Source organism: Lissotriton helveticus, chromosome 9 (genome assembly GCF_964261635.1).
Source record: "Lissotriton helveticus chromosome 9, aLisHel1.1, whole genome shotgun sequence".
Classification (NCBI taxonomy): domain Eukaryota; kingdom Metazoa; phylum Chordata; class Amphibia; order Caudata; family Salamandridae; genus Lissotriton; species Lissotriton helveticus.
Window position 1 is genome coordinate 330,103,303 of NC_136070.1, and position 17,454 is coordinate 330,120,756.

The following is a 17,454-nucleotide window of genomic DNA, read 5'->3' on the forward strand; positions in this document are numbered from 1 at the left end:
CCCAATCTTTTTTTCCCACCAGGACAAACAGAAAGGCAGTCGGGATAACACACTGCAATAGGAAGAGAGATGTGCTGATTTGAAATTATTTTGACTTTCTCAAACTCGGTATCTATTTAACATAGGTAGATGCATGCGATTTCTGTTGGAATGTCAGGTGTGCATAACAATATTCATAAGCATTTAAATAGTGCACAGTGGAAACTGAATTGTTTTGTGCACTAAATAGCAAGCAGCTATTATTACCCATTAGAATCTCTTTATTTACCTTAGAATAAAAAAACTGGGCTCAAACTTGCACAAATTCAAACGTATGCCTTGTGGGCTTCAAGCAGCAGTTTGCAGTTGGTGCATAACTCTTTAATCAATGTTGCCATAGTTTTAATTTGTGACCTTCAGGTTGCATAGAATCCCCGCAACAAACGCATTAACCCACTGTAATATGATACATAAATGTAAATCTTGTATCCAGGTGTGATGTGTAAATTCTCTGTAGTAGGCACATTAACTTTGTAAGATGTTCCATGATGATTCAAGCCTGTCTCCGAGATTCTATACAGGTCTCTCCAGCATGGAGCGACTTCTAAGTATCACCCCGGAAACTTGCTGGATAGACATACATCTATCTCTGGGGCGTGCACTTTAGGTCCCTACACTCTCTTGTTATGTATACTGTATGTAACCGGTAAAGTAGGTCACAGCATCTTTACTGGCTGACTGTTGCCCCTTAACTCTGACTCTACTCCCTTACTGCCCTGCCCCCTCCCTCAAGGTGTGGGGATTCTCTGTGTAATTGTTTTCTGTTTCCAGGTTTGGTCCCTAGGTGTGACTGCTGGCAGGGAGTTCGTCCTGGCAATGGCATTTAAAGGGACCATTAAGTTGGACAATAACCCCACGGGCGTTAGCCTGTGCTGTTTCAGTGGTCAATATTTTATTTCATCGTAGAATCGTCCAGTCAGGTCGCCTCGTGGACACTGTGACTGCTCAAAAACAATGGCAGTATTAAACTGAATGCAACAGCTAAAATATGTTTTTTCGTTTTTCAGATGGAAGCCAAGGTGGTGTTGGCCAAGTTGCTGCAAAGGTTTGACTTCACTCTGGCGCCGGGACAGACGTGCAGAATCATGGACACCAGTACCCTGAGACCCCGGGACGGCGTGGAGTGCATCTTAAAGATTCGTGGCGAAGAGAGCAAAATGCAGTGAAGAAGAGTATTTTTTTTTAAATACATCATAATTTTGAGTAATTGCGGAATTTGCATGCTCCAGCTGAGCTCCAACAATAGGATTTCCTCTTTTCAAACACTTGAATTTGCTAACATGAAATGTTCTCATGTTCTGGAGGTTAGAAATATTATATTTTAGTGAAGTGTTTGCTTCTCAAAAATAGAGGACCTCAGGATGCATTGTTCAATGCATGTCGCTGTTCTGCAAGGTTTGGTCCAGTTTCCTGTGTGCTGTGCACAGTCCAGCCAGGAGGCCTGTCTCCTGCACTCAGACATCTAAGAGGCTTTCTCATCTTTATCTCCTCATTAACTGAGGCATTCATGTGTTTGCTTTCTGATCCCTTCGCCTGCCGAATGATATTATAAATGGAATAAAGTATCTCCTACCACATGTTGTCATGATTTTGCGAATCTCAAAGAGCTTGGTGACCAAATAGCGGAATGAGACTGTAAGCCACCTGTCACAGGACTCGCCCATCACGAAACACAGACCAAACTCTTGATCCATCCTTTACCCCTCTCACCTTTCCAAAAATGGCAAGAAAAACTTCAAACACCAACCTCTTATCTGCCATCAAAAAACCCAATTTGTAGACAACTATTTTAGCCTAACCTCCATCATTAAAACTAACTACATCTTCGACACTAAACGCCCCTCTAAATGGAAAAGTATCTTTCTCCGCCACCTTCCTATCACAAACTCCTGTAAAATCCCTTATGGTCTGAAACTCCCACCCCCACTTTCCCGGGTGAAATCGACATCTCTATTTTCAAATCTGGAAATATTCTCATACAAGCTTCCGAAACCCACCTCACCATTTTTTAACACCATTTCAGTTCATTATTCCATAAACTGCCATCTACTTCACCCGTTAACCTCTCTCCCTCCAAACGCAAGTGACGCCCTTGCTCCCTCGCTTCACGACCCCAACCCAGCTGATCCCAGACTCACCAATAGATTTTGAAACTCCCGACTCACTGATTTATCTTCCCACGACCACATCATCTTCCTCCCCTCTCCTGTTCTTCATCCACCCCCCTCGACTTCCCATCCCTCCCGCGACCGACTCCCCTGCCCCCTGACTCCCCAATAGCTGCACAAATCACCCCTTTCCTCTTCTCCTCGACCTCCCAAACCCTCCCTCGACTGGCTCCCCTGCCCCCTGCACAAATCACCCCTCTCACCTTCTCACCTAGCACCTCGACTACTTCCCCCACTGTCACTGTAACTCACCTCCACCATCTTCTTACTCACCCCCTTGACCCCCCAACAACCCCATTAGTAACCCCAATCCTTTCTCCGGTCTCCCATCACACCCATTTTCCAGCGAACAGCCCCCAGCACCCCCTCGCGCCGCCCACTCCTCTCTTCTCTCCCAGCTGACTCCTGGGACTACCCTCTCACTCCCTCCTACACCACTTCCTCCTTGCAACCTTCACACACCCCTACCCCCTCCTCTTGGTTTACCCCCTCCTCCTGGTTTCCCACGATCACATACCCCAATCCATCAATTTTCACAAACTGGGACCATTCTCCCCCCCCCCTTGATCCCCGTTCCTCCCCTACCATCACTCTTCTTACCCAATCTCTCCTAAATATTGAACTCCACCTCTCCTCCCTCGTGTTAGTCATCTCATCCCTGAAAAATGATCTAAAACCCCTCGCCACCAAGATCTTTCCAGTCACACCGACCACCAGGGCATCTTACCTATGAACCTCACATACAAGGGGCTTCTCCCCCCTCCGAATTCCCCTCTCCCGAGTCGCCCAATAGTCTATGCTCTAGCATTCTACCCCTCTTATACAACCATCCCCCGTTCCTCCTGGCCTCAATTTAAACCTCCTCGACTCCTCTTTGACCACAAAGTCTCTCTCACCCCACTCCTCGATCCCTGTGATGCTTGGAACAATCAGGACCCTGTCCACCCCTGCATTGCCCAGACCTCCGCAACAACTCACCAGTGCCCACTCCTGTAACCCCTTCAACAAGCATTAGAAATGCAATCGGGCTCGGATTTATTTGAGTTTGAGCTAATGGCATTGTAAATGCCAATGTCTTTTTGCCATGTGTTATGGAGTGTGTGCATGTGGTGTGTAGTGGAAGTATGTTTGTTGAATTGTAATTTTACCAATGGTGGCATGCTGTGCTTTATATGAATATGTTTAAAAGTAAAGTGTACCATACTGCGATTGCTTGGTGGAAAAGTGCACTGCCGGCTGGAGGTGTGTGTGCCTGGTGGAAGGGTGCACTGACGGCTGGTGGGTGTGTGCTTGGTAAAAGCGTGCACAGATGGATGATGGTTGTTGGTGTTTGTGCATGGTGAAAGCATTCATTGACGGCTGGGGGTGTGTTGTTGTGTGTGTTGTTTTCTGTGTGCTGGTGAGTCTGTGGGGGTGAGCCTGGGGAGTGAGTGTGGTGGTGAGTGTGTTGTGTTCAGTGGTGACAAGTGAGTGGTGTTGAGAGACTGAGGTGTGTGGTTTGTGTGTGCGTTATGTGTGTGTGGTGTATGTGTGTGTGGTGTTTTCTGCACACTCACACACTGCCCCGTAACATTCACACACTGCTCACCCGCACACTCCCAATGTCACCCTGCATAGTCACACACTGTTTACCCTGCACACTCATTCTGCACACTCACACAATGTGCACCCTGACACACTGTCTCTGCAGTCACTCTGCACTCACTGTCACTCTGCACTCACTGTCACTCTGCACTCACTGTCACTCTGCACTCACTGTCACTCTGCACTCACTGTCACTCTGCACTCACTGTCACTCTGCACTCACTGTCACTCTGCACTCTACTGTCACTCTGCACTCTGCTGTCACTCTGCACTCTACAGTCACACTGCACTCTACAGTCCCTCTGCACTCTACAGTCACTCTGCACTCTACAGTCACTCTGCACTCTACAGTCACTCTGCACTCTACAGTCACTCTGCACTCTACAGTCACTCTGCACTCTACAGTCACTCTGCACTCTACAGTCACTCTGCACTCACTGTCACTCTGCACTCACTGTCACTCTGCTGTCACTCTGCACTCACTGTCACTCTGCTGTCACTCTGCACTCACTGTCACTCTGCACTCACTGTCACTCTGCTGTCACTCTGCACTCACTGTCACTCTGCACTCACTGTCACTCTGCACTCACTGTCACTCTGCACTCACTCTGCACTCACTGTCACTCTGCACTCACTGTCACTCTGCACTCACTGTCACTCTGCACTCACTGTCACTCTGCACTCACTGTCACTCTGCACTCTACAGTCACTCTGCACTCTACAGTCACTCTGCACTCACTGTCACTCTGCACTCACTGTCACTCTGCTGTCACTCTGCACTCACTGTCACTCTGCTGTCACTCTGCACTCACTGTCACTCTGCACTCACTGTCACTCTGCACTCACTGTCACTCTGCACTCACTGTCACTCTGCACTCACTGTCACTCTGCACTCACTGTCACTCTGCACTCACTCTGCACTCACTCTGCACTCACTGTCACTCTGCACTCACTGTCACTCTGCACTCACTGTCACTCTGCACTCACTGTCACTCTGCACTCACTGTCACTCTGCACTTACCGCCACTCTGCACCGCCACTCTGCACCGCCACTCTGCACCGCCACTCTGCACTCTGCACCGCCACTCTGCACTCTGCACCGCCACTCTGCACTCTGCACCGCCACTCTGCACTCTGCACCGCCACTCTGCACTCTGCACCGCCACTCTGCACCGCCACTCTGCACCGCCACTCTGCACCGCCACTCTGCACTCTGCACCGCCACTCTGCACCGCCACTCTGCACCGCCGCACCGCCACTCTGCACCGCCACTCTGCACCGCCACTCTGCACTCTGCACCGCCACTCTGCACCGCCACTTTGCACCGCCACTCTGCACCGCCACTCTGCACCGCCACTCTGCACCGCCACTCTGCACTCTGCACCGCCACTCTGCACCGCCACTCTGCACTCTGCACCGCCGCACCGCCACTCTGCACCGCCACTCTGCACCGCCACTCTGCACCGCCACTCTGCACCGCCACTCTGCACCGCCACTCTGCACTCTGCACCGCCACTCTGCACTCTGCACCGCCACTCTGCACCGCCACTCTGCACCGCCACTCTGCACTCTGCACCGCCACTCTGCACCGCCACTCTGCACTCTGCACCGCCACTCTGCACCGCCACTCTGCACCGCCGCACCGCCACTCTGCACCGCCACTCTGCACCGCCACTCTGCACCGCCACTCTGCACTCTGCACCGCCACTCTGCACTCTGCACCCCCACTCTGCACCCCCACTCTGCACCGCCACTCTGCACCGCCACTCTGCACCGCCACTCTGCACCGCCACTCTGCACCGCCACTCTGCACTCTGCACCGCCACTCTGCACCGCCACTTTGCACCGCCACTCTGCACCGCCACTCTGCACTCTGCACCGCCACTCTGCACCGCCACTCTGCACTCTGCACCGCCACTCTGCACCGCCACTCTGCACTCTGCACCGCCACTCTGCACTCTGCACCGCCACTCTGCACCGCCACTCTGCACCGCCACTCTGCACTGCCACTGTGCAGTCTGCACCGCCACTCTGCACCGCCACTCTGCACCGCCACTCTGCACCGCCACTCTGCACTCTGCACCCCCACTCTGCACTCTGCACCGCCACTCTGCACCGCCACTCTGCACTCTGCACCGCCACTCTGCACCGCCACTCTGCACCGCCACTCTGCACCGCCACTCTGCACCGCCACTCTGCACCGCCACTCTGCACCGCCACTCTGCACTGCCAATCTGCACCGCCACTCTGCACCGCCACTCTGCACCGCCACTCTGCACCGCCACTCTGCACTCTGCACCGCCACTCTGCACCGCCACTTTGCACCGCCACTCTGCACCGCCACTCTGCACTCTGCACCGCCACTCTGCACCGCCACTCTGCACTCTGCACCGCCACTCTGCACTCTGCACCGCCACTCTGCACCGCCACTCTGCACCGCCACTCTGCACCCCCACTCTGCACCGCCACTCTGCACCCCCACTCTGCACTCTGCACCCCCACTCTGCACTCTGCACCGCCACTCTGCACCGCCACTCTGCACTCTGCACCGCCACTTTGCACTCTGCACCGCCACTCTGCACCGCCACTCTGCACTCTGCACCGCCACTCTGCACCGCCACTCTGCACCGCCACTCTGCACCGCCACTCTGCACTCTGCACCGCCACTCTGCACCGCTGCACCGCCACTCTGCACCGCCACTCTGCACCGCCACTCTGCACCGCCACTCTGCACCGCCACTTTGCACCGCCACTCTGCACCGCCACTCTGCACTCTGCACCGCCACTCTGCACCGCCACTCTGCACTCTGCACCGCCACTCTGCACCGCCACTCTGCACTCTGCACCGCCACTCTGCACCGCCACTCTGCACCGCCACTCTGCACCGCCACTCTGCACCGCCGCAACGCCACTCTGCACCGCCACTCTGCACCGCCGCACCGCCACTCTGCACTGCCACTCTGCACCGCCACTCTGCACCGCCACTCTGCACCGCCACTCTGCACCGCCACTCTGCACCGCTGCACCGCCACTCTGCACCGCCACTCTGCACCGCCACTCTGCACTCTGCACCGCCACTCTGCACCGCCACTCTGCACCGCCGCACCGCCACTCTGCACCGCCACTCTGCGCCGCCACTCTGCACCGCCACTCTGCACCGCCACTCTGCACCGCCACTCTGCACCGCCACTCTGCACCGCCACTCTGCACTCTGCACCGCCACTCTGCACCGCCACTCTGCACTCTGCACCGCCACTCTGCACCGCCACTCTGCACCGCCACTCTGCACCGCCACTCTGCACCGCCACTCTGCACTCTGCACCCCCACTCTGCACCGCCACTCTGCACCGCCGCACCGCCACTCTGCACCGCTGCACCGCCACTCTGCACCGCCACTCTGCACCGCCACTCTGCACTCTGCACCGCCACTCTGCACCGCCACTCTGCACCGCCGCACCGCCACTCTGCACCGCCGCACCGCCACTCTGCACCGCCACTCTGCGCCGCCACTCTGCACCGCCACTCTGCACCGCCACTCTGCACCGCCACTCTGCACCGCCACTCTGCACCGCCACTCTGCACCGCCACTCTGCACTCTGCACCGCCACTCTGCACCGCCACTCTGCACCGCCACTCTGCACCGCCACTCTGCACTCTGCACCGCCACTCTGCACCGCCACTCTGCACTCTGCACCGCCACTCTGCACCGCCGCACCGCCACTCTGCACCGCCACTCTGCACCGCCACTCTGCACCGCCACTCTGCACCCTGCACCCCCACTCTGCACCCCCACTCTGCACCCCCACTCTGCACCGCCACTCTGCACCGCCACTCTGCACTCTGCACTGCCACTCTGCACTCTGCACTGCCACTCCGCACTCTGCACCGCCACTCTGCACCGCCACTCTGCACTCTGCACCGCCACTCTGCACTCTCAAACTGCACTCTCAAACTGCACTCTCAACTCTCAATCTCCACTCTGCACTCTCAAACACCACTCTCAATCTGCACTCTCATACTGCACTCTCATACTGCACTCTCATACTGCACTCTCAAACTGCACTCTCAAACTGCACTCTCAAACTGCACTCTCAAACTACACTCTCAATCTGCACTCTCAATCTGCACTCTCAATCTGCACTCTCAATCTGCACTCTCAACTCTCAATCTGCACTCTCACAATTGTCATATACACGTATGTGAGTGTGACAGGAGCAAGGCGGTCATGTTTTCCGCCCCCAAGACCACTGTAATCAGATGCTTTACTGTCTGCTAGAATAGTGCAACTACTCCATATAAACAGTCCTGAAGAATTCCAGTTAGACTTCTGAAAGCGGAAACCTGTTGACAGACAGCCTTTAGAGCGAAAGACAGTTCCCCCCAGCTTATCCCAGATTTGCTGCTTTTATGAACACTACACATAAACTTTGAGAATGCTATTAGGCTTTCAACGTCTTGCCCCTTATTAAAAAAATATTATAGTATGCCACTTGTAGTATGTCATTGCTCTGCATTGTGCTGCTTTGGCATTTCATCTTGAAAAAATACTTTTAGATTGTCTTAAGATATGTAAAAAAAAAATACACAAACCTTGAACACCTAAAGAGTGATATTTAAAGAGGAATGAAAGTGAATCTCTGAACTATATGAAACCAGTCAAAAGGTTCCTATCTCCCACTTCCGATAGATGCTTGCTTTTAGAAAAAAGATTTTGTAAAACATTGTCAGGAGTCTCAAACAGAAAGCAAACAGTTCTAAAAGGCGCTGCCTGCCAGCTTGCTATTCATTACCTCAGCTCCGAAAACAAAAGCTGCTGCTAAGAAACACATAATAAACTCGAGAGAACAATTCCATTCACACCGGCCACGGACCATTCCAGAAAAAAAATGAAACTGAGATTAAAAGAACAGCCCATGACAGAACGTCAGACTCTTGTTCTTGAACTAATGAAGCCCTTTCCCGGCCTGGCATGGAGCAGCTGCGCGCTGACCGCTGCTGAATGGTGAACGCGCCCGGCCATCTGGATTCACTTACGGAGGCACCCTGACAGCTCCTAATTATAATTAATGTACTTCTTTGCGCGCACACGAACGAAAAATGCTACACATGCCCGACGAAAAAGACATTTAGCCTATCACTTCAAGGCTATTAAAACGACACCACAACGAAGACGAATCACTGGCCAGATGACATAACACACTAAAGAATGTGTGGAATTTGTCTCGCCAAAGCCCTAGGAGATACTTTTTTTTTCTCTTCTTTAACATTAGGATCTCGAAACTCCTCCCACTTTCAGTGGGCGGAGGCCGAGCCCTAAAAATGAATAACCACAAACACCTAAACTGCATACAGGCCAACTGCCGTTCAGCTTCCTGCCATTCAACTTCCTGCCATTCAACTGATTTTGCCTCTTCTAATCCTTCCAGTCACACCGATCCCCAGAACCTCATACCTACGAACCCTGCACCCCACATCAAATGGGCTACCACCCTATCGAAAAATCCTCACACAGGTCGCCCAGCAGTAAACACCCCAGCATTCCACCCCACCTCACTAACCATCTATGCCACCCCTGTTCTTCTTGGCCTCAACTCTAACCTCCTCGCCCTCATATTGACCACTACCTCCCCCCCTCCTCATTCATCTATCCCTGTGATCCTAGGAACAAGCAGGACCCCGTCATCCCCTGCATCACCCAGACCTCCGCAACAACTTACCACTATCCACTCCTGCTCCCTACCAAAACAACTGACCCCAAACCCCTGAACTGCATGCTGATCAACTGCCGATCTGCTTCATGCCATGCTACGGAAATCGCTGAGACCATCCTCAGTGAAAGCAGCGATATCACATTTCTGATGGAAACATGGCTCAACGACCACTCCACATCTGTCCTGGACCTGCTCGCACCCCCAGGTTACACCATCCTCAGAAAAGACAGGCTTATTAAAGTTGGTGGAGGCCTCGCCATAAATTATAAAGATGAACTTCTACTCACACCTGTCCCTCACCCGGGCCTGACTACTTTCAAATATCTGAGTGCCGAACTCACTGTACAGGGCGCCCCCCGATTCGTTTACACAATATTTACCATCCTCCTGGCGACCCCCTCTCCTTTGTCGAAGAGTTATCTGATCTTCTCATCCAATCAGCGGCCTCCTACTCTAGGACCTCTTCCTGGGAAACTTCAACCTCCACTGGAACAAAACTGATGACCCCGCGATCAACCTTATTAATGACCTACTTGACATCAGCAACTTGAAGCAATTTTGCAGTTCTCCAACCCACGACAGAGGTGCCACCCTTGATGTCATCACCAGCTGTCATCACCAGCAAGGACCTGGCAGTTCTCTCTAACATTATCCCCATCGACTGGTCCGATCACCATCTCATCCTCTTCCCGATCAACAGCTCCATGCCCCCCCTCCTCTAACACAACCAAAAAAATGAAACGAACCCGAAACCTCCACCTTATCCCCCCGGGCGAACTGGAGACTAAAATTAAAGCCCTCTTATGTCCTACTCCTCTCCCCCACAACACTAATGACCTTACGAAACATTACAACAATTCCATTGCTCAGGTCCTTGACCAAATTGCCCCAGCCAAACTCAAACCACTAAAAAGTAAACCATCCAAATCTTGGTTCAATGCTGACCTTAACAAGGAGAGGCGAGCCCTCAGACAGACCGAACGCACTTGGAGGCAACAGCCCTCCCCCTCTAATCTCAATCTCACTCTCCTCAGAGCCGCTAGGGCCAGCTATAAAAAAACATATCCTTCATGAAAAAGCATCCTTCTTCCGTTCACAACTTGACCTGGCAAAAAAACAACCAAGAGATCTATTTAACATTGTTAAAAACCAAACTACTTCAGCCCCCCCTAATCTTTCGGCTTCAGTTGACAGATGTGAGGAAATCGCTAGCTTTTTCTTAGACAAAATCGCCAAAATTGACCTGTTCTTTGCCGCTCCATCCCCACCACCCAACCCACCCCCCTCCCTAACTCTCTCTCCATTTCTCATACCACTCCCCCCGCCCCCCGGACTCTGTTCTACTTGCCAGCACTGTCTCCCCCTTGGTACCCCATCACAATGTCCCCCAGCGAAAAAACAATGCCTCCTGGATTAACTTTTGCCCTGTCGTTGAAACCATCCTCACATACCAGAGATCTGATCCCGGCCCATCTAGTTCAAGACCTAAAACACATCATCGCCCCACACTGGACCTCCATTATCACTTCCTTCTTCCAGCATAGAACACAACAAATTTAAATCAGCAATTGCCTCTCCAAACCTTTACCTGTCACCATGGGCGTCCCCCAGGGCTCCATTCTCTCTCCCACCCTTTTCAACCACTTCATGCAACCCCCTCACCCTCATCCTCAAACAAGCGAAAATCGGTTACCACCTCTATGCGGACGACACGCAACTTTACTATAGGATCAAATCCCATGCTGACATCTTTCGTCTCAACGATACCTTGATTGAGATCCAACTATGGTTCCATCAAAACCACCTCAAACTCAATCCCCAAAAAAATGAAATCATTCTATTCTCTCCCAAAAACAACCCGCTCCCCATTCATCACTAGATCTCATACATCAAAGCCCTCAACTACACCCTCTCCTTCTCGAACTCGGACAAATCCCTCAGCATCAGCATCGGCCAGAAACTCAGTCTCACCCCCCACATAAAAAAACTCGACCAAAGGTGCTCTTTTCATACTACAGCACCTCAAAACAAAAAAATCAAACTCTTCATACCACTGATGACTTTAAATCGGTGGTGCAATCATTGGTCCTATCAAGAATTGACTACGGTAATGCCACTCTCGCTGGAACTCCTAAAGTCCACCTTGCCCCTATCAAATCCGTACTCAACCTGGCTGCCAGGCTTATCACTGGCTGCAAACGATTTGACCACATCTCCGCCATCCTCAAGGACCACAAATGGCTCCCAATTGAAGGCAGAACCACCTATAAAACTGCTTGCATCACCCACAAAGCCCTCCACCAAAACACCCCTTCCTACCTTACCGAAAAACTCCACAAAGCGGGCTGCACCAGACCACTGAGGAGCACTAACACTAATCCTTGTCCCTCCTCTACTAAAAATGAAAACTACACAAGCTCGCTCTTTCTCCGGTAATGCACCTTCTATCTGGAACACTCTCCCTAAAGAGCTACGCTGCAACCCCTCCTACCCCTGCTTTAAAAAAGAGCTCAAACTACTCCTTCTAAACAAATACTGGGGCTCTTAACTACTTGAACTCTGGCCTTTAACTCCCTCTCTGCCTGACAGTGCCATCCCACCCTATTACTCCCACTCTATTATCTTCGATCTGTTGTTGAACCTTGTTCTTCCATGCTTTGACCATCCTACACATGTGTAAATTGTTTATCTTATGACTTCAAATGTACCTATGCTGTATTCCTACTGATCCTGTTATATGGCTTGTAAAGCACTCTGATACCCCTGGGTCCAGCCAGCGCTAGATAAAACCTTTTAAATAAATAAATAAATGTCATCACTCTGCGGTGACTAGTTTTTGCACTGTAAAGCTTCTCCTCCGCAAGAGGTAACCTGTTGCATTGGTATCCGAAAGGCTTAGCCTGAGGCACGCGGGTACAGTATACTTGGCTTCAGCTTTTACGGGGTGCATCATGCAGAGGTACCTATCGGTGTAGGCATGGCACACTGATCCTATTTTATGCATGCTGGAGTTGACTCTGTTATTGGCTTTTCTCTCAACGTTTTAATCTGAAGGTTGTGGGTGTGGATGTTTCACATCTTTAGTGACTGCATCACCAGGAATCTCTTTAACATCGCCTGCAGACAGGCAGTACGTACCTCGATCTGAGGAGCTTCACCTCTCTCGTGAGTTCATGTGAGAGGCATCAAGGTTCTATATGTGTAGCAGCGTGGCGGTCACCTCCAAGAGGAGCAGTTAGGGCCTTCGTCAGGTATTATTTAGGAAGCAACATGAGCAAGGCAGGGTGGGACTGCGATCCTGTGAACCCTATGCTGCAGGGTCAGCACTCCCCTGGAGGAGCGATACATCCTGATAGATCCTGCCACACCACTGGCTTATGGAGTAGCTGTGAAGAAGGCGGCATCAGATCCATGAGAGCAGTTAGACATCCATAGGCTGCGACTCCCACCAGCTGCGGCTGTTTATACTGATGCAGGTCGTTCATCTATATGGAAGCCTGGGATGGCCTATGCGGTGGAGATTGATGTTGATCATGGATCACTGACTTAATATCGACGTCACAAATATCGAGATACAAAAATATCGAGGCAAAAATATCGAGAGACAAAATATCGACTCCCTATCTTCAAACAGGTAAGTACCAAAATATCGACTACAAAATATCGACTTACAAAAATATAGACTGTCAAAATATCGATTTTTTTAAATGTCTTAACATTAAGTTAAAACTAATATAGTAATAAATATATTTAATATAAACTTAGAAATAATTATTAAAAAAATGTAATTTTAATAAATAATTTATATAATTAAGTATTGGTAAGTATATAATAATTTTTGAATATAAATTAATTAAAAACATTATAATATAATTTAATTGTATTTAATTTTATTTAATTAATTTAATTTAAATGTAATTTTACTTTATTTTTACAAAGTACCCCTGTACCCCAAAAACCCAAAACTGACCTGAACCCTAAAAATACCCCTTTACCCAAAAACTGAAAACTGACCCTGAACCCTAAAAATACCCCTTTACCCAAAAACTGAAAACTGACCCTGAACCCTAAAAATACCCCTTTACCCCAAAAAACTGAAAACTGACCCTGAACCCTAAAAATACCCCTTTACCCAAAAACTGAAAACTGACCCAGAACCCTAAAAATACCCCTTTACCCAAAAACTGAAAACTGACCCTGAACCCTAAAAATACCCCTTTACCCCAAAAACTGAAAACTGACCCTGAACCCTAAAAATACCCCTTTACCCCAAAAACTGAACACTGACCCTGAACCCTAAAAATACCCCTTTACCCAAAAACTAAAAACTGACCCTGAACCCTAAAAATACCCCTTTACCCAAAAACTGAAAACTGACCCTGAACCCTAAAAATACCCCTTTACCCCAAAAACTGAAAACTGACCCTGAACCCTAAAAATACCCCTTTACCCCAAAAACTGAACACTGACCCTGAACCCTAAAAATACCCCTTTACCCAAAAACTAAAAACTGACCCTGAACCCTAAAAATACCCCTTTACCCAAAAACTGAAAACTGACCCTGAACCCTAAAAATACCCCTTTACCCCAGAAACTGAAAACTGACCCTGAACCCTAAAAATACCCCTTTACCCAAAAACTGAAAACTGACCCTGAACCCTAAAAATACCCCTTTACCCAAAAACCCAAACATATAACATTTTAAAAATAATTATATACTTACCAATACTTACGTTGTAATGGTATGCGTTGTAAAGGTATCTGCGTTGTAAAAACATGCTTTGTAAATGTATACGTTGTAAAAGTTTCGTTGTAATGGTAGTGCATAGTAAAAGTTGCGTTGTAAACGTTGCATACCCACTCCAGTGGGTGCAACAGTAGGGAAAGTGTTGGATAGCGTGGGGGTTAAAATTACTATTCCCACTCCAGTGAGTGCAACAGGAGGGAAAGTAAATACTTCATAGATAAATATAATTAAAAGAAATATTAATACCAATTACAATTAATTACCAATTATATTTAAATTAATTACCAATTAATATTTAATTAACAAATAATTAAAAATAAATACCAATAAATGAAATACCATATTAAATTAATTATAATTAAATTACTTCCCACCCTATTCCCCTATAAACCCACAACCCGCTACAGAAAATAAATTACTAAAATAACATATTTATCAATTAATCAATTGAAATGAATTGCCAATTATATTTTAATTATTTACCAATTAATTTTTAATTAACAATTAATTAAAAATAAATACCAATAAATTAAATAACATAGTAAATTAATTATAATTAAATTACTTCCCACCCTATTCCCCTATAAACCCACAACCCGCTACAGAAAATAAATTACTAAAATAACATATTTATCAATTAATCAATTGCCAATTATATTTTGATTATTTACCAATTAATTTTTAATTAACAATTAATTAAAAATAAATACCAATAAATTAAATAACATAGTAAATTAATTATAATTAAATTACTTCCCACCCTATTCCCCTATAAACCCACAACCCGCTACAGAATTATATTACACAAAAATTAAAAAATATTAACTTACCTTATTTTCGATATTTTTGTTGTCTATATTCTATCTAGTCGATATTATGTCATTCTATATTTTTGACTTCGATATTTTGGCTACTCTAGTCGATATTTTTGTAGTCTATATTATGTCTAGTCGATATTATGTCTAGTCGATATTAAAAACTCGATATTATGTCTAGTCGAAATTAAAAACTCGATATTATGTCTGTTCACCGTTGATCATGCTCAGTTTGAACCATGCTGCTTCTGTAGGCTACTTGATGTCCTTGAGGTGGTGTGGGCAGCATCCTCTAACTTAGTCTGGTCACCTTACCTGCCTGGTACTCCCTCTAGGAAGCTCCTTGTCATTGTGCCTGTCCTTAGGGTGCCTGTTTATTCTTGCACGTGCCTACCAATGCCTGTAATTGTGCCCATCCCTTATTGTTCCGGCCTCCTTGCAGGATAGAATTCTAACTGTACCTGTGTCGGATGTATGACGTTACAATGCATACTTTTACAACGCATACCTTTACAACGCAACATCCATTACATCGCATTCCATTACAACGCATGCCATTACAACGAATTTTTAAAAACTACCTTTACAACGCATTCCATTACGACGCATACTACCTTTACAACGCATACCATTACAAGGCATAACATTACATTGCATGTATGGTAAGTATTGGATAGTGTAGGGGTAAAAATTACTATTCTAACTCCAGGGGGGTGCAACAGTAGGGTAAGTGTTGGATAGTGTAGGGGTAAAAATTACTATTCTAACTCCAGGGGGGTGCAACAGTAGGGTAAGTGTTGGATAGAGTAGGGATAAAAATTACTATTCTAACTCCAGTGGGTGTAACAGTAGGGTAAGTGTTGGATTGTGTAAGGGTACTTGCGTTGTATTGTTATGCCTTGTAATCGTATGCGTTGTAATGACATGTGTTGTAGTGTCATGCGTTGTAATGGTTGCGTTGTAATGGCATGCGATGTAATGGATGTTGCGTTGTAAAAGTTTTGTTGTAATGGTAGTGCGTTATAAAAGTTGCGTTGTAAACGTTGCATACCCACTCCAGTGGGTGCAACAGTAGGGAAAGTGTTGGATAGCGTGGGGGTTAAAATTACTATTCCCACTCCAGTGAGTGCAACAGGAGGGAAAGTAAATACTTCATAGATAAATATAATTAAAATAAATATTAATACCAATTACAATTAATTACCAATTATATTTAAATTAATTACCAATTAATATTTAATTAACAAATAATTAAAAATAAATACCAATAAATGAAATAACATATTAAATTAATTATAATTAAATTACTTCCCACCCTATTCCCCTATAAACCCACAACCCGCTACAGAAAATAAATTACTAAAATAACATATTTATCAATTAATCAATTGAAATGAATTGCCAATTATATTTTAATTATTTACCAATTAATTTTTAATTAACAATTAATTAAAAATAAATACCAATAAATTAAATAACATAGTAAATTAATTATAATTAAATTACTTCCCACCCTATTCCCCTATAAACCCACAACCCGCTACAGAAAATAAATTACTAAAATAACATATTTATCAATTAATCAATTGCCAATTATATTTTGATTATTTACCAATTAATTTTTAATTAACAATTAATTAAAAATAAATACCAATAAATTAAATAACATAGTAAATTAATTATAATTAAATTACTTCCCACCCTATTCCCCTATAAACCCACAACCCGCTACAGAATTATATTACACAAAAATTAAAAAATATTAACTTACCTTATTTTCGATATTTTTGTTGTCTATATTCTATCTAGTCGATATTATGTCATTCTATATTTTTGACTTCGATATTTTGGCTACTCTAGTCGATATTTTTGTAGTCTATATTATGTCTAGTCGATATTATGTCTAGTCGATATTAAAAACTCGATATTATGTCTAGTCGAAATTAAAAACTCGATATTATGTCTGTTCACCGTTGATCATGCTCAGTTTGAACCATGCTGCTTCTGTAGGCTACTTGATGTCCTTGAGGTGGTGTGGGCAGCATCCTCTAACTTAGTCTGGTCACCTTACCTGCCTGGTACTCCCTCTAGGAAGCTCCTTGTCATTGTGCCTGTCCTTAGGGTGCCTGTTTATTCTTGCACGTGCCTACCAATGCCTGTAATTGTGCCCATCCCTTATTGTTCCGGCCTCCTTGCAGGATAGAATTCTAACTGTACCTGTGTCGGATGTATGACGTTACAATGCATACTTTTACAACGCATACCTTTACAACGCAACATCCATTACATCGCATTCCATTACAACGCATGCCATTACAACGAATTTTTAAAAACTACCTTTACAACGCATTCCATTACGACGCATACTACCTTTACAACGCATACCATTA

General features: G+C 46.9%; 1 protein-coding gene across 1 annotated transcript in view; it reads left to right on the forward strand.

The window, feature by feature from the left end:
• LOC144781276 (cholesterol 24-hydroxylase-like) overlaps positions 1-10,777 on the forward strand; it is a 219,624-nt gene extending 208,847 nt beyond the window's left edge. The window contains exons 15-16 of the mRNA XM_078660025.1: positions 1,047-3,206; positions 9,104-10,777. Coding sequence (XP_078516151.1) covers positions 1,047-1,205 — 159 coding nt within the window. The 3' untranslated portion in view covers positions 1,206-3,206; positions 9,104-10,777. The remainder of the gene's footprint in view (positions 1-1,046; positions 3,207-9,103) is intronic.
• The last annotated feature ends 6,677 nt before the right edge of the window (positions 10,778-17,454 follow it).